The following is a 21,227-nucleotide window of genomic DNA, read 5'->3' as shown; positions in this document are numbered from 1 at the left end:
AATCTATTTGGTTTAACCTGAACTGACCTGATGGAAACACATACACAAACACCACGTATAGACAAACTTCAAACGTAAAAACCCAGTATGTTAAAAACAAAACTTTAAAACTATCAGAAGAGGGCTTCCCTGGTGGCACAGTGGTTAAGAACTGCCTGCCAATGCAGGGGACATGGGTTCAAGCCCTGGTCCAGGAAGATCCCACATGCCGCGGAGCAACTAAGCCCGTGTGCCACAACTACTGAGCCAGCGCTCTAGAGCCCGTGAGCCACAACTACTGAGCCCGTGTGCCACAACTACTGAAGCCCGTGCGCCTAGAGCCCGTGCTCCGCAACAAGAGGAGCCACCGCAGTGAGAAGCCCGCACACTGCAACGAAGAGTAGCCCCCGCTCGCCGCAACTAGAGAAAGCCACTGCGCAGCAACGAAGACCCAACGCAGCCAAAAATAAATAAATAAATAAATTTATTAAAAAAAAAAACCCATCAGAAGAAAACAGTATTTGTCAGCCCGGTGGGGGCGGGGGGCTGGGACTTCTTGACTAAGTGGCCAGCGGCAATGTCCATGACCCGAGTGTGTCCGAGCGCTCCATTTCTGTACACACCTGCACACACAGCCCGCACGTGCTCCAGGGCCAGGTTCCGGGAATATTGGGAGCTCTCTCCGACCAGGAGGAAAACAGGACCAACACCCCAGTAGGCAGGCAGGCGGGCGGCAGGCAGGGACCCCGGAGGAGCAACAAGCCTGCACGCACAAGCAGCAAGGGCTGGACGGGATGGGACGGGCAGCAGCGGGGATGCTCTGTCCAGGTCAGGAGGGCAGCGCGGGGAGGCACGTGCCCGAGGGAACGGGGAGGAGGGATACCGTCTGTCTGCGCCCGGCCCACCATGCGGTGCTCAGCACACCAGGCATTCCCTGGGGGAGGGGAAGAGGGGTCTGCAGGGGACTCGGTACACGAGCCTTACTTGTGGGTGACCACACACAGAGACAAAAATTAAAACTGAAAAGGATCCAAATCCATGAGGCTGGTGCCTTGGCCAGTGAAGGTGGTGGTGAGAGGGAAAGGAAGCAGAAGGACTTCAACTTTTCTGCAATGTTTCTTTTTAATTAAAATACGTAATTCAAAACATGTACATTTGTTAAGTCTGGACACACGGAGCTTATTATTCTCTGTGCCTTTCAATTCTTTAACTTCTCAAAATAGAGAAGTAAGTGACGATGTTGTCACAGGTTCTCTGGAAGGACCCCAGCTCTTGAGCACCCAGTCCTGGTCACTAGCGCACCTGGGTGTGGCCAGCCGCCGGCCAGGACGCCGTGCCCATCCTGCAGCCCCCAGGCTGAGGCCCTGACCGGGTCCAGCCGAGGTGCAAGCCTGTGCTCAGGCTGCCCGGGCTCTGCCGCTGTTGAGGAAACACCTGGAGGCCGGGCAAGTCCTGGTCCTGGGGAGACGCCACCTGTCAGGTCCCAAACTCAGCCGAAGCCATCGGCCACTCTTCCAGGCCCGGGGGCCCTGCACGGAGGGGCGGGGCAGGCCCAGAATCGGGGGCACGCACGTGGCCCTGCTCTCCAGGGCAGCCCCTGGGGAGGCCTGAGGGACGAGGAGCTGCCCAGCTAGTAACATCGCAGAAGAGAGAATGGCTGGCTTCACCGAGGCCCGCACGAGCCAGCCTGCAGTGTCAGGGAGCCCACGGAACCGCTCAAGGAGCTGGCGACACACGGGGCGTGGATGCCAGCAGGCCCCGGCCAGAGTCACTGATGGCCAGGACGAGAGCCAGATGGACACCACTCACCGCAGAGATTCAAGGGTTTAACAGCGACTTCTCCACACCCAACAGGGAAGCCAACGTGTCTTGCGGGAGCTGGGCGGGGGGGGGGGGGGCCTGGACATGCGCCCTGCACGCACCGCAGGGCAGGGGACACGGGACGCCCTCCCCACCTGCCGGCCTGGTCAGACCAGCCCAGCAGGGCTCTCCCTGGAGCGGCAGCTGGGCCTGAGACCGTCCCTCCTCTCCAGCAGCCCCTCACTGTGGCCCCGGCCGCCCCGCTGCGGGCTGAGGGCTCCGCAGCTGCACGGCCCACAGCCCACGCCGATGGCCTTGGGCTGAAGCCCTTCTCGGGAGGCGGCCCCTGCCTGTGAGCCCGCAGGTGCCCGCCCAGCGCGGTGGCCCCGCGCCCGTGAGCAGCAGCTAGAGCCCCGTCAGGTCCACTATGGCCTTGATGAAGATGGCGTCGTCGCGCACGTAGGAACTCTTGGCCTCCATCTTGGAGACGGGGCAGAAGAGCGGGCAGCCGCTCGCGATGTTCATGTCGCTGACCGGCCTCTGGAAAGAGGACGAGGTCACGTCAGGCCTGAATGCGTCAATCACGTGCTCCCGGTTGTTCTGGTCCAGCAACATCAGGGTCACCTGGGAGGAGAGCGCCCAGGGGACAGCACGTGAGTCACAGCCTGCCCAGCCGCCAGGAGCCCAGTCTGCAGTCGAGTGCCGGGAGCACGGCCGCCACGGGTCAGCCCGGTCTGTCCATCTGTGCCCATCCCGGCGTTTTCTGTCCACTGACACCAGGATCCGAGGCTGAAGCCCAGCACCCCGCGCCACGTCCATTTGTGCTTTTTTCTGACAACACTTGTCTAAGGGACGTTTTCTCACCAAAGAGCTCACGCAGCTGTCCCCACCCCCAGGAACAGCACCCCTCAGGGAGAAGCACGAGTCGGCCCTGTGCTCAGTGACGCCACCTCCTCCACGAGGGCCACGGGGCTGCCCAGCGTCATCATGGCGTCTGTCCTGACTAGTGCCCGGGTCTCCAATTCCTCCCCCGCGTGGGCTCTGGCTTCCCAAGGGTTGGGCCATGCCCTCAGATCACGGCCCCCTGGCGGCCCCCCTTCCTTGCGACAAACTCTCTGAAGCAGCACCACCACAAACTGCTGGTCCCGAGGGGCTGACCAGCGGCATGGCCCAGGAGACAATGGACACTGCCCGAGCACTGAGGCGTGGTGACGCCGACGCCTGTCACCCAGGGGCTCCCGCGCGCCAGCACAGCCGGGGCAGGGCCTCGCGCACCTTCTGGTTGAAGGGCCAGCGCAGGAGGGCGTCGTGGGGGCCCTTCATCAGAACGAAGAAGAGGGACAGGTGCGTCCCGCGCCCGGTGCCATCTCCGTTCAGGTAGGCGCGCAGACACATCTTGTAGCCGTACCTGCTGGTGTAGAAGGCTGTGGGGAGGTGCTGGTGAGCGCCCAGGGCTCAGCCCACGCGGCCACCTCCCCAGGAAACACACACACGCCACTCAGGGTGGAGGGCACAGGAGGGAACGTGCTCCTCCAGGCACGCGGTCAGCTGCTCGTGCAAACAGACTTCTCTTGAAAATGGAAGCACTCGTCAGACACGGCACTTTTAAGAGACCCTAAATGCGACCCTGCACCGGCCCTGCTACCCACCGGGAAGGAACCTCAGGGGCTGGACTGAGGCTCGAGCACCAGGCAGGGGCTCTGGGCAGAGGGGCTGCGGCTGGACGAGCCTCATGTCCAACGGGGAGCAGAGGGGCGACCGCGGACATGGTGGGGCTGCCGCTTAAGGAACGAGACGTGACCCTGACACGAGGCTGGTGACTGCGGGGTGACGAGCCGGCTCGCCGGGCAGGCTCCGCCGGGGGACCCTGCGGCTCCCGGCCACGGCAGGGCGCGGACCCCAGCCCGGGGATGTGGGGGCCCAGGGTGGCAGCAGCTCAGGGGGAGGGCAAGTTCCAGAAGAGCACCTGGGGAGAAGATGGCGGGCGTGCGGCCGGCCACGGCTTCCTGGCGCTTCCTGGCGAAGTCCGGGATCTTCCAGATGAACACCCCGTCGAAGGTGGACGCCTCCATCTCGTGGACCTTCTGCTCCAGGTCGGCCATGGCCAGGTCCTTCAGGCCGATGCTCCTCTCCAGCTGCTGCACCTGGGGGCACGGGGCCCGTCAGGACGCGCCCCTGGGGCACCGGGCCAGAGGGGCCTGGGGCTCACCCGCCTCCACAGAGACCAGCTTCCGTCTGGCAGGAACGCGCTATGAAACGACCCCCACGCCTGTCTCCCCCCGTTTCCAGGAGGACGGCCCCCGTGCCCAGTGCCTCAGCCTTGCTGGGTCAGCTGCTCTCGGATGGGCTCCATGCCCACGAGACCCCCGACCCCAGGAGGAAACGCGCTCGTGGGACCCGCACGAAGCACCAGGCACGTTCCCCACGGCTACCTCTGCCCCCCAGTCAGAGAAGAGGCTCCACCCTCGGCCTCTCTGAGCCTCGCGTCAGACCCTGCGGGGAAGGGGCTCAGAGAGGAGCTCTGTTCAGGCACAGCGCGGAGAGCCGAGTGCCTGCTGGAAACGCAGGCGCTGCCCTCAAACTCCTGGCTCTGCAGCCCCCTGAGCCCCTGGCACCCGCCCGACGAGGCCTGGGCACCCCGGGCACGAACCTTATTACTCAGGGCTTCGATCCTGTCTTGGTCCAGCCGGTGCTGCCGGCCGCACGCCTCGGCAGTCATGGCCACCCGCTCCACCTCCCGGTTCAGCACGCAGACGATGTTCTCGAAGGTGGCCGTCTTCCGCTCCAGGGCCTCGCACCGCTGCAGCAGCTCCGCCGCCGTGGCGGGCGCTGCCCCCGGGCCCGGCGTGCTGGCCCCCCAGCCCCGCTCGCCCTGGCCGAGGAGGGGGCGGCCGTCGCCTGGGGGGGGCCCGGCCTGCAGGACGCCCAGCAGCAGGGCCAGGTGCTCCCGGAGCCGCTGCGCCTCGTGCTCCTGCCGCCTCTCGCCCTCCACCTGCCGAGGCACGACGCCCGCACTCAGCCCCAGCGGGGCCCCGCGGCCGCACACCTCGACGGAGCACCGGCGCCCGGCGCGCGGCGGCGACACGAGGGTGACCTGCCCTCTCGCTCACCTGCCAGCGCCGCGTCTGCCGCTGTCTGCACTCAACCACGTCTGCGCATCACAGACCGCCCTACGTGACTCACCCGTGACTCAGGTGACGGGAGAAACACCGCAAAAGAAGCGGCCGCGGCTGGGCGGGGGGAGGGGGATAAAACGCATCTTCAATAGTCCCTACAGATCTGGCTTTGCAGCCACATCCCTTCCAAAGCTCCACAACGAGTTTGGAGGGTCAGACAGCCTCAAAAAGCCTAAAATGGAAAGAAAGGGATGAACCTCCGCGTGAGGTCCAGTGCCTGGAGCACCCTGGGATGGCCGGGCACCTGAGGCTTCCAGAAGCTGGGCCGAGGCCGGCTGGATCCACAGGGTCAATAGGACACTCGTCCTCAGTGGGACGTGAAGAGGCTGTGGCAGCGTGTGCCCTAGGCGCTTCCTCTGGCCTCTAACGGCCCCCACGCCAGGGATCCCCGGGCCTGAGTGGGAAATGACCAGCACCGCGTTGCCCAGAAGCAGGATGTCACACACAAACCAAGCGAACGGAAGAGGCGCTGCCCTTGTTCACCCTCGTTAGAAAAAACAAAGCAGGACACGGAGACCAAGTGTCGTCCAGTCACCAAGTGACAACACCGCCAGGACTGCTGCCACCGGAAGTGCTGCTGGGGTGTCGCTGAGAGCAGAGGGTTGGGGTGTGCCCGTATCTGTGGAGCCAGCCTCCGCTTGCAGGGCCTGCACACGCCCAGCCCTCGGGGGCACAGAACAGGTGGGAAAGGAGGGCGAGGGCCATGTGAGCAGGGAGCTGCCCAGGCCCGAGGGAGCCGCACAGAAGCTGGCAGGTGCGGCGGGCAGACAGGAGGTGGGTCAGGGCCCGGGGAAAGTCAGCGTGCTGGAGGACAGCCAGGCCAGTGACCAGGGTGCGATCACGCAGGAGGGCCACGCAGGCCACAGAGGTGAGACGGGGAGGCAGAGAGGCTCCAGGACCCCTCTGCAGGCAGAATGGAGGCTCTTCTGGGAGACTGGACGTGGTGGGAGAGACAGGAGGTGGGTCCAGAACGACCACTGGGCTTTTGGCCAGAAGAGCCGGGTGGAGCAAGGTGAGCCTTTTGGGTGAGGTGAGAGGACGGGCAGAGGGGGCATCGCTAGAGCGCGGGGGGCTGCGACACGCTGGGGGTTCCCAGCACCTGGGCGGTCAAGGCCGGGCACCAGGGATCACCTGGGGGACGAGTGGACAGAGCCGGGACACCTGAGGGCCGGATTGGAGGTGGAGTGGAGACAGTGTCCGCAGGGCGCGGTCACGTCCGCCGGCCTCTGCTTGGGAACCAGGAGCTCCCGGCGGTCCCACCGCAGACCTGGACTCACCATCTCGGGGCAGCCGACAGCGTGGAACCTGCAGGGGACTCGGCATCTGCCACATGTCCTCACGTGGTCCTGAAACTGACGGGCCTGACATCAGACACCGGTCCTCCTCTGCTCCAGCCACGTCTGCACCGACTGGGTCAGTCTCATCAAAGGACCCTCGCACCCGCCCCACTGGCCTCTGCACGCTCGGGCCGGACAACACCCAACAACCTGGCTCCCAAAGCTGCAGTGCACCCTCGCGCACACACGCAAACGCGTGCACGTGTGTGCTTGAGGCGCGTGGGCCGTCTGGAATCGCCCGCAGAGCCCGTCCCGTGCGTGGGCCTCTGCGTCCCAGAGAGCAGCCCTGCCCACCTCCTCCCTCACAGGCCGGTCTGAGGCCCTGGGGCCTGGGGGCCGACAGCCTGGGTTCCAAACCGAGCCAAGAGTGAGGAGCACCAGCCTGACCAGGGATCAGGGCCCCAGCGCTGACCCGGCGTGGCGCTGGCCCACGGCCACACTCCGAGCAGAGCAGAACCCAAGACCCAGAGGGTGGCCAGCTGAGCCGGGCAGCGCCTGGGCCGAGGGGGACGCAGCCAGGCCGACCTTGCCAGACGTGGGGGGAGGGGCAGGGGCCGCCACTGGCCGCCACCTGCCAGGGACCCAAAACGTGAGAAATCAGACTTACACCTGCAGGAAGCGGAAAACAATCCCAACTCTGGATCAAAATCCAGAAACAATGAGAAAAACCTTGAAAAGTGCCCCTCAAAACAAAAACAAACCAAAAATACCATTAACTAAAATAAAAGGACAAATAACTGCAACTTACAGCTCTGATACACAAAGAGCTCCAAAAACAGAGAAAAAAGAGGACAAATGCCCTGCCAAGAAACGCACGGGAGTCACAAATGCTCCCCAGGAAGAGAAACGCAGGTGAAATTCAGGCAAAAAGCTCTCGGTCACGCTCACAACTTGAGAAACGCCACCTAAGCTAGCCTGGATGCTGTCTTCACCCATCGTGTGGGCGAGGCGTGCGCGACCAGGACAGCTCGGGAGGGATCCGAGCCCCACCAGCTTCCGGAATCACTCTCTTCCCAGCTCTTGCCCTGGAGCCCTATAACCGCTGGACAAATCCACGAGATGCGTCATCTCCAAAGAGCAACCTCAGAAGCTCAAACAGAGACAAAGGGGCCTCATCGGACAAACTGCAGCTGCCTCCCCGGGGACCAAGCGCAGGCTTCCCACAGGCATGTGAGCATGCGCCCTCCCTCCCAGAGCATGGAGGCCGCCTGGCCGCCCCGAGTCAGCTCCCAGCACAGCCAGGGCGGGCCTGGGGGCCTGCCTGTGGAACCATCGCCACAACAGGAGCACAGACAAGCCACCGCCCCGTCCTCAGGGACACAGACCTCCCGCAGCGAGAAGAGCCATCAACACACACGTCAGGTAAACAGTCCAACTGCCCAGATCCCCGCTCCCTGCGGCCAAGTGGCTCAGATGATGCAAGGCTGCGCAGCGGGAGGGGGGTGGCAGGAAGAGGAGCCCGCGACCCCACCCTGGGAACCCCGCCCCCCAGAGCCGAGGTGCGGCCTGTCCTTTGAGCACCAAGCTGGTCAGCGCTCAGGGGCGCCAGGGGAGTGCTTACTTTCTCACGTGTGATCTTCTTCTTGCCGCAGCCCTCGCAGGTCAAAGGGAACTTGGGGCAGACCTGGTGGTGCGCCTGGAAGAGACGTGGCAGCCGTCAGAGCTGGGGCCAGGCCAGCATCGCTCCTGAGCCCCGAGGTTGAGACGGCGTGCGACACGGAGGTCTGCAGATTCAGGGCCTGCCCTCGACCGGCAGCTGCTGGGGTAACACCAGGAGCAGGAGCGCCCCAGCGCCCCGAGAGTACTGCCACCCGGGTGCCAGGCTGGCGGACTTCCTGGTGGCGGGGGAGCCAAGCGGCCAGAACACCTCCGAGACCCCTGACGAGATGCGCAGGGTGGGTGCCCGAAGTCTCGGGCCCTGGGCTGCCTCTAGAGCTGGGCTTCCCGGGCGTGAAAAACACCGCAGGGACCCGACCAGCCAAATGCAGACTGACGGCCGGCAGAGAGAAAAAGACGCCCACAGGGAAAGGCGGAAGGTGAAGAGACCTGCAGACAGCAGGGGGCGTCTGCGTCCCGACCCAGCAGATCCACGTGACCCACACGGACCGACTCCGGAAACGTGGGCACCGAGCTTGCTCATGACCTCAGGAACCCTGAGAAGCTCCAGCCGTGATGTAACCCACGGGAAGGTGGCCCGCCCTACACAAACACGCGACAACTTTCAGATAAAGCCACACGGTGTTCGGGGCCTGTTCAGCGTGAACCCAGGGAGGCTGCTGGCCGAGCGAGGGGGACGTGGCCGCACGCTGCCGTCCCCCCGTGTGAGCTCACCCCCGACCCCGCCGGGCGTGCCCTCACCTTCATGTCAGCCAGGCAGCAGGGCGCCCTGCAGTGCCGGCAGCTGAGGCTTCTCTCCGGGCACTCGTGCTCCAGGTGGTGCCCCTTCTCACCCAGGCGCACCGGGCCTTTACACGCCGGGCACTCGGTCAGCATGAACGGGCAGTGTCCTTCGTGGCAGCTCTGGCAACGAAGGGAGCGAGGCGTCGGCGGAGCGCCCGTGGGGTTCTGGGCCACTGCCCCACTGGCCGCGGCCCGGGCTGGGTTCGTTCTCGGCGCTGGGCCACGGGGGCCACCGCGTTCGCTCCACTACCCCTGCTCCAGCGCAGAGATCAGGACCCAGATCCAGCCGGCGGCACCCCACCCTCGGGACACAGAGGGGACAGTGAGAGGGGCTGCGGGAACAGGTTCTAAGTGGACGGAGGGCAGAGAAGTGACGCCGTGGGGACCAGAGCGAGAAGCACACGGAAACGCAGGTGCCCACTCGTCCCGACGCCCAGGCTGAGAGCCCCCGTCCCCGCCCTCCTGGAGCTGAGGACACGCAGGGTGATGTGGCCAGGGAGGCAGGGTCCCAGCCTGGGCCTCCGAAGGGTCAGGCGGGGCCCGGTAAAGCCAGCAGCGTGGGGAGGGACGCGGAGGGAGGAGGGCAGGCGAGCTGCAGCTGCCGCTTCACTGCGCAGAGCGGGGGCCCGACCCGGACAGGCGTGGCCCTGAGCAGCGCAGCACTGGGGCGGCCGCGGCAGCGGGCTGAGCGGAGGTGGCGGTGGCTGAAGAGGTGAGAAAGGGTGGGACCTGGAAACGGGGCCACGAGCCTAGGGGACAGACAGAAGCTGTGCGCAGCTCTCAGGAAACGCCGGCCAGGAAGGGGCACAGACGGCGGGCCGGTAAGCAGAGAACGGGAGATGATGGTTTGTTTGCTGTTGTTTTTTAAAAACTGTGATCAAATACGCATCACACAAAATCGACCCCTGGTAAGTACGCAGCCTGGGCACCGAGCACATCCACGCCGTGGGGTCAGCACCTCCACCAAGATTCAGGCTGGGCGCCTGACAAGCTGGGGCAGCTCAGCCGCAGTGACCTTGAGGAAGGAGGTGCCTCACGCGGGCTCTGTCTCCACGTGGCCCACAGTCCGAGGCCGAGCGAACAGGCCGGCCGAGTCTCCACCCCATGTGGCAGGCTCGGCTGCCGGGGCCAAAGCTCACCATTCGGGGAGTGAGAAGTGGTGCCAGGTGAACCCCAGAGACACGGCACGCGTGGCACTCTCCCAGCAGCCGGGGCGTGGAGACTTCAGACGTGGTGCCCGTGGCACTCCCGCCTCCTCACAGGACCCTGGGCTCCACGTCTCCCGCAGGGACACACATCAGATGGAACTCGGCCTTCTCAGCAAGCCTCCCCGGTGACCCCACTCAACCCGACGGGGCTCCGTGGACGCTGCTGCAGAGGCCCAGCCCCAGGACACAGACCGGCCGTGCGGGTGGGCAGGACGCCACTAGGTACAGGAAGCAGAGCAGAGGGGACACCTTCCCCGAGGGCTCCCGCTCCGGCGACAGCTCCTCAAAGGCTCCACGGCGGCCACACCCGGGAGGAACTTCCCTCGACCGCCAGGGCACCCCCAGCTTCCCCAGACAGGGCCCTGGTCTGGCCACACTGAGCACAGCACAAACCATCACACCGAGCCACAGGGGAGCCTCGGAAACAACCACACTCGTGAAACAAAAACGACAGCACCCAGAGGGCACTTGGATCTGATCAAAGCAAAAGAAAATGCTCAAGGGTGAGCCCCGGGGGCCACCGGACAACTGGAGAGGGTCATGCGCGGCCAGCGCTGACCACCCGGCCCCACACCGCTCGCCACTCAGCAGGCGCCCCCGGGATTCAGTGCCCCCGAAGCCCGTACCTGGAGCAGGGGCACCAGCACCCTCACAGGCTGGGACGGGCTCCGTCGGCTCCCACTCCCACCAGATGGCTCAGAGAAATCAGTATTCATTCAACCAGAGTTCCAGCTAAACACTCAGGCATTTCAGCTTTGGATTCCCTGACACGTGAGCACATCCGACTCTGCTCACCTTTCAGCTGCAAAATGTCCCCGTAACCTGGTCCTCCCTCAGGGCCGCCCGGACCCCTCCTCTGAAGCCCGAGGCCCCTTCTCCCTGCTGTTGCTTCCACGCAGCCCCTGCTTCTCGCTTCCAGTCCCCAGGGCTTGTGTGCTTGGCAGCCACTCCACAAACACCTTCTAACTGAACTGGACTCTTAATTCACTGAGGTTTTAGAAAACACTAGACATCATTGCAAAGGAAAAACTTATTCAAAGGCTGACCAGGATTTTCCCCATCTTTCCACACTCTCAGGAGCTCAGCCGCGGTCTCAGCATTTCCCAGCACCACCCCAATTTTGAGCAGCCCAGAGGGCAAACGTTTTGGCTCCAGGCTGGGAGCGGGGCCACCGCTGCAGCAAGGTGGCCGCCCGCGCCCCGAGGTGGGGTCTTACCCCAGCTAGAGACAGGTTTACCCTACGTCAAAGGCTGCGCCGAGAGACCCAGAGCAGTGCCCGTCTCCCACGTGACCAACCCCCAGGGACTTTCCTGAGCTCCCCGGGTGCAGCCAGGGACTTTCCAGCCCGCATGCCTGCAGGGCCGGCGCAGGGCCCACGGGCTGGCTGCGGTCCCAGGCCCTCGGCCAGGGGCCTGCGAAGCTGCCACCCGCACCGGTGGCCTGGAGGCGGCAGAAACCCCAGAGGACTCGGGAGCTGGGGCTATTCCGCCTGTCCCCAGGGCTCTTTGGTCCCTTCAAAAGGTGACACAGAGTACCCACTGCACTCCCTGCTGGGGCTCCCCCCCCCGCCCCCAGGAGAGACCCTGCCCCGAGGCCGGCTCTCCGGACAGCGCTGGGCAACAACAGCTCAGGCCCGTCTGCCGAGCAGGGCCCGGTGGCAGCACCCCCTGCCTGCGCCCCCGCCCCACGGTGGCCCCTGGGCGTCGGGGGCCTCTGTCCACAGACTGCAGTCCGGCTCCCCGGAAGGGCACAGAGAGGCCTCTGCTTCCAGGCCAGGCGCCCGTCAGAGGAAAGCCCAGCTTCCGTCCACCCGACCACCGGCTCCTCCCCGGACACGGCCAAGCTGCTCCTCTGGCAAAACGCAACCGAGAGCCTGAAGCCCACGAAGTCGAGTCGGTCAAGAGGACCAGAGGATGCCGCCACGCAGCGCCCGGGACGGGAGCAGGAGGGAGGAGCCCACCAGGAACCCAGGACCCCAGTTCCAGAGCTGACGGGCTCTCCCCCGTGTCGTGACTCAGTCGCAGCCTGGCGCCCACCCCGTGGCAGGGAGGCTGCTCCGCGGCCTGGGCAGCCCTGGGCGTAGGCGAGCCGGGTCCCCCGCAAACAGCCCCTCCAGCCTCGCCAGCCGGGGCCGCGTGGGACAGCACCAAGGCCTCCCCACCTTGAGGACCCAGCCCGTTACTCTGCACCACTGCACACGACCTCCCGGCCCGGGCAGCCTCCACTCCACCTCCTGTCTCACAGGGCTGGTCCCGCAGGTTCTGTCCTCCTGTGCTGGGCTCATCTCACTCAGACCCCAAAGCTGATTGAGAGTGGCCTCAGCATGATGTCCCCAAGGTCCGTCCCCGCTGTAGGCTGGGGCGGGGTTTCCCTTCCTTTCATGACTGGACACTATTCCACGGCACGACCAGCCCCCATCTTGTGTGTCCGCCCTCTGCCGGGGACACTTGGCTGCTGGGAACGCTCGTGCGCAGGTACCTTGGAGACGTAAGTTTTTAAGGACGTTTGATCACCAGGAAGAGCGTCCGGCCGGGCTCACAGCCGCAGGTTCAGCTGCCGGAGGCCCAGCACACAGGGACCCCGACAGGCCAGCCTCGCGCGGCAGAGACAGGCTGGCAAGATATGCACCCAGCCACTGCCCTTGTCACTGGCCAGATGCCTTCCTGTGACCCCAGAACGGACGTGCAGGCTATTCCTGCGTCTTCCAGAGTCAGCACTATCCAAAGTGAGGAAAGACAACAAAGTCCCGTCGGCGAGAAAGCTAATTTCCTGCCTGCGCGGCACTCTCAGGGCCGGACCAGGGTCCCCGCGCACACCGCTGCTCACCGCCACCGCACTGCGGCCGCAGGACCGCGTCCACGGACACACCAGGAAACAGCCCAGACAGGGTGGGCACCCCACCCCGGGCCACACGCTCGGCTCCCCGGCTCCAGAGTCTAGGTGGGCACGTCCGGAGCAGCAGCTGCACCCCCTTCCGCGGGAGTCAGGCGGGCTTGAAGCTGCTCTGCGGGAGGGGCTTCCGCCAGCGCAGGGCAGCCCCTACCTCGTACTCCTTCAGGGTCCCCTTCCAGGTGCAGCCCTCGCTGGAACAGACGGCCGGCAGGCTCTCCACCTCCCTGCGGGCAGCATTGTCCGGGAAAGCCTGGGGAGAGAGCATCCCTCGGGTAAGCCCCCTCCCAGCCGCCCACCGCCTGGCGCCCCACACCACAAGCCTTGGGGGGAGGCTCGGGACCGGGGCGCCTCTCCCGCAGCCGTTCCCAGGTCCCCTCTCCCCTCGACACCGTCAGCGTGGACGGCTCACTCACCGAGCTGCTCTCCAGGATAGAGACGCCTTCCTCGTAAATGCCCTCGTTCACGCAGGCGGCACAGTTCTGGGGCCCAGAGCTGGTGGGGAGAGGGGGAGGCCGCACTGGGAAACCCGCCGCGGAGGGTGGGAGGCCCACGGCCTCACCAACACAGGCCCACGCCACGGCTCGGGCTCCGGAGCTTCCGTCGGCCACCGGGGCAGCCAGCGGACACGGCGCACCGTGCGAGACACTCGGAGCCCAGCCCCAAACCCCGGCCCGCCTGAACGCGACCCGCGCAGACAGATGCCAGGACCAAGGGCCGCTGTCCTCCTGCTGACGGGCCAGAGGCCCCACCTCCCGACCCCGCAGGGACTCGGGCGCCCAGCACAAAGGGAGCGGGAGCCTCCAGGCAATCTTAAACTGTCCGGTTCCCACCAGAGACAAGGAGAAGCAGGGAAAACAGACTCTAAGGAGATGCTTGACTTCAGCCCACACCAAAGCAGCCCTGGGCCACGCGGGCATCCGCATCCGCTCCTGGCTGCTCCCGGTGCCCCTACCTCAGGATGCTGCTCAGGCAGAAGGAACAGTAGCGGTGGCCACACTGAGCCTGGAAGGGCCTGCGCAGGACGTTCCTGCAGGCCGAGCACAGGTACTTGTCCTCTAGCTTGGTCCCCAGGAGGGTCTTGGAGAAGCCAGGCTGCAGCAGGTCCAGAGAGCCGGGAGGGGTCGCGCTGGCTGCAGCCATGAGCACCGCAGCCCCACCAAGGCCAAGCCCTAAGGGAGAGCACAGCGTGTCATGGCGGATCCGGGGACATGCAAGGCCTGGGCCATTGGACCTCTGAGAGGGAGGACGTCAGCGCTCCGGGGAGCCCTGCGCAGGCGGGGCTAAGGCTGAGACAGCGGGCACCCGCACACCCGCCGCAGCCCTGGGCCCAGCGGGCTGTCCTTGTGGCCACCCGGCCGGGGCCTCTGCTCCCAGGCCAGCTGGCCGGGCTCCCATCGGACCGTGATCGCGGACCCCAATCCTTGCGCCTGGCCATCTCCCCAAGGCTCCAGGTGTGAAAGTGTCCTTAGAACACAGGACAGCCTGGCAGGCGACGCCCCCAGGCAGGCCCAGGAGACGGCCGTACCAACCCTCAGCCCCAAGATGGGGGTGCGGCCTGTGTGCAGCTGCTGCTCTGCTCCCGTCCCCACAGCCAGGGTCCCCCTCACTTCAGAGCTGCTCTCTGCCGTCCACCAGCCCTTGGTAAGGCCGCCAAGGCAAGGTAACCAGGATGGGCGAGCGGGGGGAGGGTCCCCCACAGCGCTCAGAGACCTGCTCATCGTCCACTACCCCGGCAGGCTGCCCCAGTCCTTTGTGCAAACCCCCAAAGAGCTCCCCCTGCCCCCGCACGCCCCCAGCACACACCCCGTCTGCTCTGGGGTATGGGCATGGTCAAGTCAGGATGCTATGAAACTCTGCCCCTTTCCGGTGGGTGGGTGGGTGGGCGTGTCTGCTTGGGCAGCGACCGTGCACAGGAGGCCACGTGCACTGTCCTATGCTGGCCTGACACCAAGGGGACAGCACAGACGGTGTCGTCCCCTAGCTGCTGGGCAAAGCCACTCTCAGTCAGCTGTGGGGTCTGTAACACAGCAGGCCTTACTCGGAGGGCCCTCCGCAGCTCCCAGGACGTTTCACAACCGACATTCTTGCCTCCAGCCACCAACAGAAGGGATGCTGTGCCCAGGCACCTCAGGAGGGCACAGCTCTGCCTCTCTCGTGCTCTCCTCACACTGGCAGGCCTGGCCCCTGGAGGGTCCATCTGTCCATTCGACAGCTGGGGTATCTCATTCCTTCAAGCCCTCACAACACAGATGTGCAAGCATGAGAGGTGCCTTTATTAGTAAAACCTTTTGGTGGACGATGTGAACAAAAAGTCCCAAGAGCTCATGGATACGCCCCCAGTGTGGGCCAGGGCAGCTCAAGGTCAGGCTGTGGCGGCCACACACGTGTGCACGTCTGGAACACAGGCCCGTGAAGGTGCACTCCCTCCCACGTGACAGGGATCACGTTCCTAGCTTCCCTCTTTTTCTGGTCATGCTACTAAATTGATTTCGTAACCTTGATGGTTTAAAATATCATGGCTCCAAACTACATGAGAAAGAGGAGTTTTTATTTTTGAATATAACTAGAAAAAAAAAAACCATCTTCTTTAGGTCGAAACTCTGTATTCATTATAAGGTGTTAAATGAAATGTGGGAATTCCCTGGCGGTCCAGCCGTTAGGGCTCCGCACCTTCACTGCCGAGGGCGCGGGTTCAATCCCTGGTTGGGGAAACTAAGATCCCGGGAGCCGCAGCGCGGCCATAAATAAATAAATAGACAAACAAAATAAACAAGATTAAACGCAAAGACCTCTATGACTGCAGCCATGTTTTACACAGGCAGGGCCAGAAAGCAAAATAAAAAATGAAGCTCGTGCAAGGCGTGAGGATGAGGGTGACGCTTTTCTCGTTGCCAATCTCAAAAACAGTCTCCAGGGGACCTGTCAGGAGAGACTTTCTTCTTTTGCGACGACTTTCCGCCCGAATGTGGCCGGCCCGGGGGAAACACTTTTTGGCCGACTGACCACACCTTCTGTGGCAGATTGAGCCCATTTTATTAATCCATGGACCTTTACTCCTGTTGGACATAAAAGAACCACAAACGGTCTCTTTTCTGAGCAGTAAAGAGGAAAAAGGCCCCAACACACAGTGGGCCTCGTCTTCCCGGCTCAGCGGTCACGGCTACCTGGCGCGGCAGGAGGGCCGGCAGCTACGCGGTCAGAGGGCGCCCCCGCCACGCCCTAGGAGGTCTCAGTGCTTAAGGCCTTAAATGTCTTATTCAAGTCACAGTTATACCTTGAACCCTCGAGAACTGTAATGGAAAACATCATACAGACTCTAAAGCGCCGTGCCCACACTCAGCGCTGAGAGCCACCCGCTGCTGCCGTGCCACCTGCCCAAACATTAGAAGAAAACTCCGAGTCTCTGGCCCTTTCGGACCCTCCTGGCGCCGCACACTCCACCCACCTGCAGTCACATGGGGCTGGGGGCTGGGCGACCGGCAGCCTTTGTACTTAGGGGTCAGATGTTACAAGCCTCCAATATGGAACCAAAACCCCCTACTGGTCCTTCCAAGCTTCCAGTTTATTTTCCAAATCCTGACTTTCAGGCGACGTGGTAAAAAACAAGAACTACATCCATTCACACGACTCACCTGGGAGTGTGAACAAGTATTCCCACACGGCCCGGCCCTGGTCTCACACTTAATTCACTCCCCAAACATGCTCCAGACGTGAACGCACTAACTTCATACAACAAACTTGAATTTTGTTGAAACGGCATTTCTACTAGATACAAAACATTATTTACAGGATAATTCCAGTTACATGAAGTTCGAGGACAGGCGAAACTAACCTACGACGATAGAAGTTAGAACAGCAGTTACCCTTGGGGCTGGGAACTGGGATACAACAGACGCTGGGTCTTCATCCCGGTTCTTGGCACAAAGCACCCAGAACCCCTGGGGCTTCCTGAGCCATGGGGACAGAGGAGCACCTTTGTTTACTCAGAAGCCCCTTCACCACCACCCCCATCTCCGCGGCAGCGACACTGGCCATTGACTTAATCACCAGTGATTCAATCAATCCTGCCTTCAGAATGGAGCCCCGGTGAAAACCCTAAACGACCGACCGGGTTTGGAGAGCTTCTGGGTTGAACATGTGGAGGTGCTGGGAAGGGGGGGCTGGAGAGGGCGTGGAGGCTCCGCGTCCCTCCCTGTACCTGGCCCTGTGTGTCTCTCCCAGCGGGCTGTTACGCATGTTTCTCTGAGCCCTTCTAGCAAATTACTGACCCCAAGGAGGGGGTCATGGGGACCCTCAATTTACAGTCGGTCAGTGAGAAGTATGAGAGGCCCCGCCTCCCCACTGGCATCTGAAGTGGGGTGGGGGCAGCCTTGAGCGACCAAACCCTTAACACAAGGGGTGTGTGCTAACTCCAGGAGGCCAGTGTCAGAACTGAATTGAACTGCAGGACGCCCAGTCGGCATCTATCTAGAAAGGCAGAACTGCTTGGTGTGGGGAAACCCACACATTTGGAGTCAGAAACCCTGTGAGAAGCGAAACACAGAAGCCTTCCGTGCGGGAGGGTCAGTGTTGCCTGAGGGACGTGAGGGCTTCTGGAAGGCGACGAATGACTGTATACGTGGACACAGGTGCATCTGGCTGTACATTTAGGACTTGTGCATTTTACTGTATGTATACCCCATTTTAAAAAGAAAGAGACGGAGTTTCTATTCCCGGAGAGTCGAAAAAAAGATGGTGAAATCCCTAATCATGGTACACCCATGCACGTTTATCCAGAATAACTCTGCTTCATAATATTAACGATGGTAGAATAACCTCAAAAACCGGTTTTAACACAAAAGAAGCCCCCCCCAGGTGGGGTTGCAGCTCCCTCTTGCCTCCCCACCCCCAGGAGAGTGGGGGGCATCTGGCACCCCACCGCTGTTCTGCCATTTCGTGTGCTGCAGGCCCCCTTCCCAAGCCCAGGTCCCGCCTGGGTACAGAGCAGGAGGACCCAGGGAAAGAGCCGAGACCCCGACGGAGCCGGAGGCCGCTGGGCAGCTGGGCTCCTCCGTCCTCAGCCCGGTGTGTGGGGGTCAGGGACTAATTCTCAGAAGGGACGTTGCTGCCCAAACCAACATCACATCAGGTGACGGAGCACTCGGCTGCTGGGGGCCACCTGTTGCCAGCAGACACACGGGTTCAACCCAGGAGCTTCCCTCTGGGATGCCCCAACGCAAGGACCAAACTCCCCCAAATCCACGCTCCACTGACAGCTGCCCCCGCTGCGTGCCACGCTGGGCCCCCCAGGCCCAAGCCTCCTGAAGCAACTCTCAGGGACCTGTGACCGCACACAGCGTGCGAGTGCGGCCCCCAGGACCTCAGGTCCACGTGAACGTTATCGTTGACACTACTTTCATCTTCGTTCAAGCTCAACGTGATGCCAAGTGGTCTGGTACCAACTTAGCGCCCAACAACCGTTTACGCTAAAGCACACAGCAAACGCTGCGCCGTCCCTTCCCACCCGCGCCCACTCGCAGCTACTCGTGCCATCAACACACCCAGATTCTTATGAAAAACTGGGGCCATCAACAGGGAGACGTTGATCAATGACGATGCAGCGATTCTGCCCCTTTGAGGCCTCAGCCCCGCCTCACGCCCACCTCAAACGGGCCAGGAAATCCACTGGCTCTACCTGCTACAAACATCCAGGACCTGACCACACTGCTACCACTGGGCCCGGCCACCGTCCACTGTGACCTGACTCGCCGCAGCAGCCTCCCGAGGCCCTTAAATACGAGCTGGGGATTTGGGCTCCTCCCTCAGACCCCCAGGCTTCCAGGGCCTCTGCTGCTCGGCTTCCTGAACAACCCTCGCCTCCCCGCACCGTTCCTCGGCCCGGCAGCATCGCGGGCCTGGAGGCAGGGAGGAGGGACCCGGGCCCATGGGGGGGTGCGGGGGTGCCCTCCCTGCTCCCAAGGCTCCCGCCGGCCACTGGCTCCTATACCCGTGTCTGACCCTTCCTCCGTGCCGCACCACTGGCCCCGCCGGGCGCCACCCCGCCACAAAGCAGGGCACCCCAATCCTGGAGCCCGCACTGTAGTCACCTCCACTACTCACCTCCTACCCCCACCGCTGCTGTGTACTCGCCTCCCTAAATCACAGCCAGTCCCCAGGAACACCTGCCCCAAACGCCATCTCCACCGCCTGCTGGTCCTGCAGGGAACGCGGTGGCCACTCTGGTCCTGCCCGGAGCCAGGGGACAGCTTCCGCGGAGCCTGCCCCCCTCACCCCCCGAGGCTCAGCCGCACTGTGGAACGGGGACACGTCCTTCCTCTGCTAACACAGCCCAGGCCTTAAGGGAGCGGTCCTCACCCATCTCCGTGAAGGAGCAGGCCCAGGACGCAGGGGGGGCAGGGCATCAAGCCCAGGTGGGGACTCAGGAACAGACGGAAGGCGTGCGCCCCATTCTCGGCATGACCTGTGGAACCTGTGGGTCATTTGTTCTGGGTTTTCTTCTCTGGACCTTCCTCCCCTTGCCCATGTGTGCGCTGCCCTGCGGTGGAAACCCACCTGCTGGACCGTGCCCGGTCCGCGCTGGTGTGCTGGCCATGCGGGCGGGCGGGCTGGCATCTCCCACTGCCAGAGGGGGGCCCACACCTGGCTCAGAACTAAGTCAGAAGGCCTTTTCTTCCCGGAGAAAACATTTTCTCCAGCACCAAGTGATGGCTGTAAATTCTGCGCTCTAGTCCGCAGTTTACGACCACTGTTGAAACAACCCATTTCTTCAGGTCCCCAGAGGAAGGACATGCGTGTTTGTCTCCCCAGAGTGAGCGAGCCAGTGATGTACACACGTGACCTTCACTCTATCTGTCGCTCCGCATGGATGTTTCCAGGCTCCTGCTGTGCATCACGCGTGGAGCTGGGGAGACTGGGCAGTGCCACTACCGATGCAGTCAGCAGGCCAGGGCCACAGGGCACAATGCCACCTCAGGTGGCAGAGGTCTGGGACGCAGGGGGGACACCGGAAGGGCCCACGGCGCGGCCTGGGTGTGTCAGGAGGTGCGCTCAGGGCTGTCCCAGGCCAAAGGACCAGAGAGCACAGAGGCCCAAATCACGGCTCCGGCCTCTGGGAGCTGCAGCCTCACGGGGGCTGGGCTGTGTCCCCAGGCGTGGGGCTGAGGTTGGGGACCGGCCAGGCTGGAGCCTGGAATCAGAGAGAGCGGCCGCTCGAGTGTGTGAAGATGCTACTGCTGAAAGCACTGAAAGCTTCTGCTCCTCAGAAAAGGCTTTCAAAAAAGCACTGCTTACGATTTTGTTTGTTTGAAATTCAAGCAACAGTGAGTTTTGCGGTCCGTAAATTACACTGCAATAAAGCTGTTAAAAAAAACTCAAACAACAATTCTGGGCTGCTTGGGACCTCCACCTAAAGCCAGTAACTGAGTTGCTAAACGCTGCCGTACTCGCCGGGGACATGTGGCCCCTGAGTCACGCAGGGCCCGGCGTCAGGCCTGGCACGCCCCCTGCTCTGCTAGATTCAAGGCCGGCCGGAGCGGCTGCTGTCACAGGCGCAGCTGTCCCCAGCTCTCCCCCGTCCCCACCGTCCGGTCCACGAGGAGCCCGCTCTGCCTCCAGGGAGCGTCTGGACCCGCACACACAGCAGTTTTGTGAGTCCCCACGCCAGGCTCCGTCCGCCCCGGCAGCTCCCTAGACCCCTGCATCCTCCCCATCCACCTCGGGGCTCGGTGTCACCGTCGGACAAGGCCCAAGCTCAGGGGGGTCGGGGGCACGGGGAGAGGGCCCGGGGCAGGAAGCGACAAGCGGCGACCCCCGAGGTCCAGGCCGCCCGCGGAGCCCGTCCGGACCCCGAGCGGGGCAGGAAGCCCCTCGGGGGCAAGAAGGGGTGGGGCGCCGCGGGCCGCAGCTGAGGCTCGGGGGCGGCTCGGGGGGCGTGGACCCCGCGCGGACCCGGGCCGGCCGCCGTGGACGCCCCGCCGTTCGCGAACTTTCCTGTGAGGGGCCCGCTCCGACTTTCAGTTTCCGGCTCCGAGAAATCCCCTCAGACCCGCGCGCGGCGGCGGCCGTGCCCCCGCCGGGCCTCCTGGCGCCGCGCGCCCCGCCGCCCCCGCCCCTCGACCTCGACACCGACCCCCGACCCCAACCCCCGCGGCGCGACTCACCAACCTCCGCCGCGCGCCCGGAACTGCCTGCCCGCCTGCCGCCGCCGCCGCCGCCGCCCCCGCCGCCCCGCCCACGAGCCCGCCTGATTGACTGATGTGGCGACCTACCAGGAGCGCGCAGGAGCCACACAGGGCGCCGATTGGTCAGCTTTCTCCCCCGCCCCCTGCCTCGGGCCCTCCCTCCTGACGGACTGACACAAAAGCCTACCAAGTGCCCGCAGAGAGCCACAGCGGGCACCGATTGGCCAGCTTTCTCCCCCGCCCCTCCAGCCTCGG

At 63.7% G+C, this 21,227-nt stretch overlaps 1 protein-coding gene across 7 annotated transcripts; it reads right to left on the bottom strand.

Moving 5' to 3' along the window:
- Positions 1-451: 451 nt before the first annotated feature.
- Positions 452-21,003, bottom strand: TRAF2 (TNF receptor associated factor 2). 7 transcript variants are annotated; one of them, XM_036855638.1, is made up of 11 exons: positions 20,952-21,003; positions 13,745-13,961; positions 13,206-13,284; positions 12,944-13,042; positions 8,651-8,812; positions 7,854-7,928; positions 6,233-6,307; positions 4,430-4,771; positions 3,746-3,917; positions 3,055-3,203; positions 452-2,403 (listed from the first exon to the last, which is right to left on the bottom strand). In XM_036855638.1, the coding sequence occupies exons 2-11, from the start codon at positions 13,930-13,932 to the stop codon at positions 2,185-2,187; spliced, it is 1,560 nt and encodes a 519-aa protein (XP_036711533.1). In that variant the 5' UTR covers positions 13,933-13,961; positions 20,952-21,003; the 3' UTR covers positions 452-2,184. The 7 variants fall into 7 exon arrangements, 6 of the variants coding, with proteins under 6 accessions (XP_036711533.1, XP_036711535.1, XP_036711534.1 ...); XM_036855639.1 differs by having other exon boundaries at positions 453-2,319; positions 3,746-3,923; XM_036855636.1 differs by having other exon boundaries at positions 454-2,403; positions 3,746-3,923.
- Between the last annotated feature and the right edge of the window lie 224 nt (positions 21,004-21,227).

The sequence above is a fragment of the Balaenoptera musculus genome, chromosome 6, assembly GCF_009873245.2.
Source record: "Balaenoptera musculus isolate JJ_BM4_2016_0621 chromosome 6, mBalMus1.pri.v3, whole genome shotgun sequence".
NCBI lineage: Eukaryota > Metazoa > Chordata > Mammalia > Artiodactyla > Balaenopteridae > Balaenoptera > Balaenoptera musculus.
This window is presented reverse-complemented; position numbering and strand designations above follow the sequence as displayed.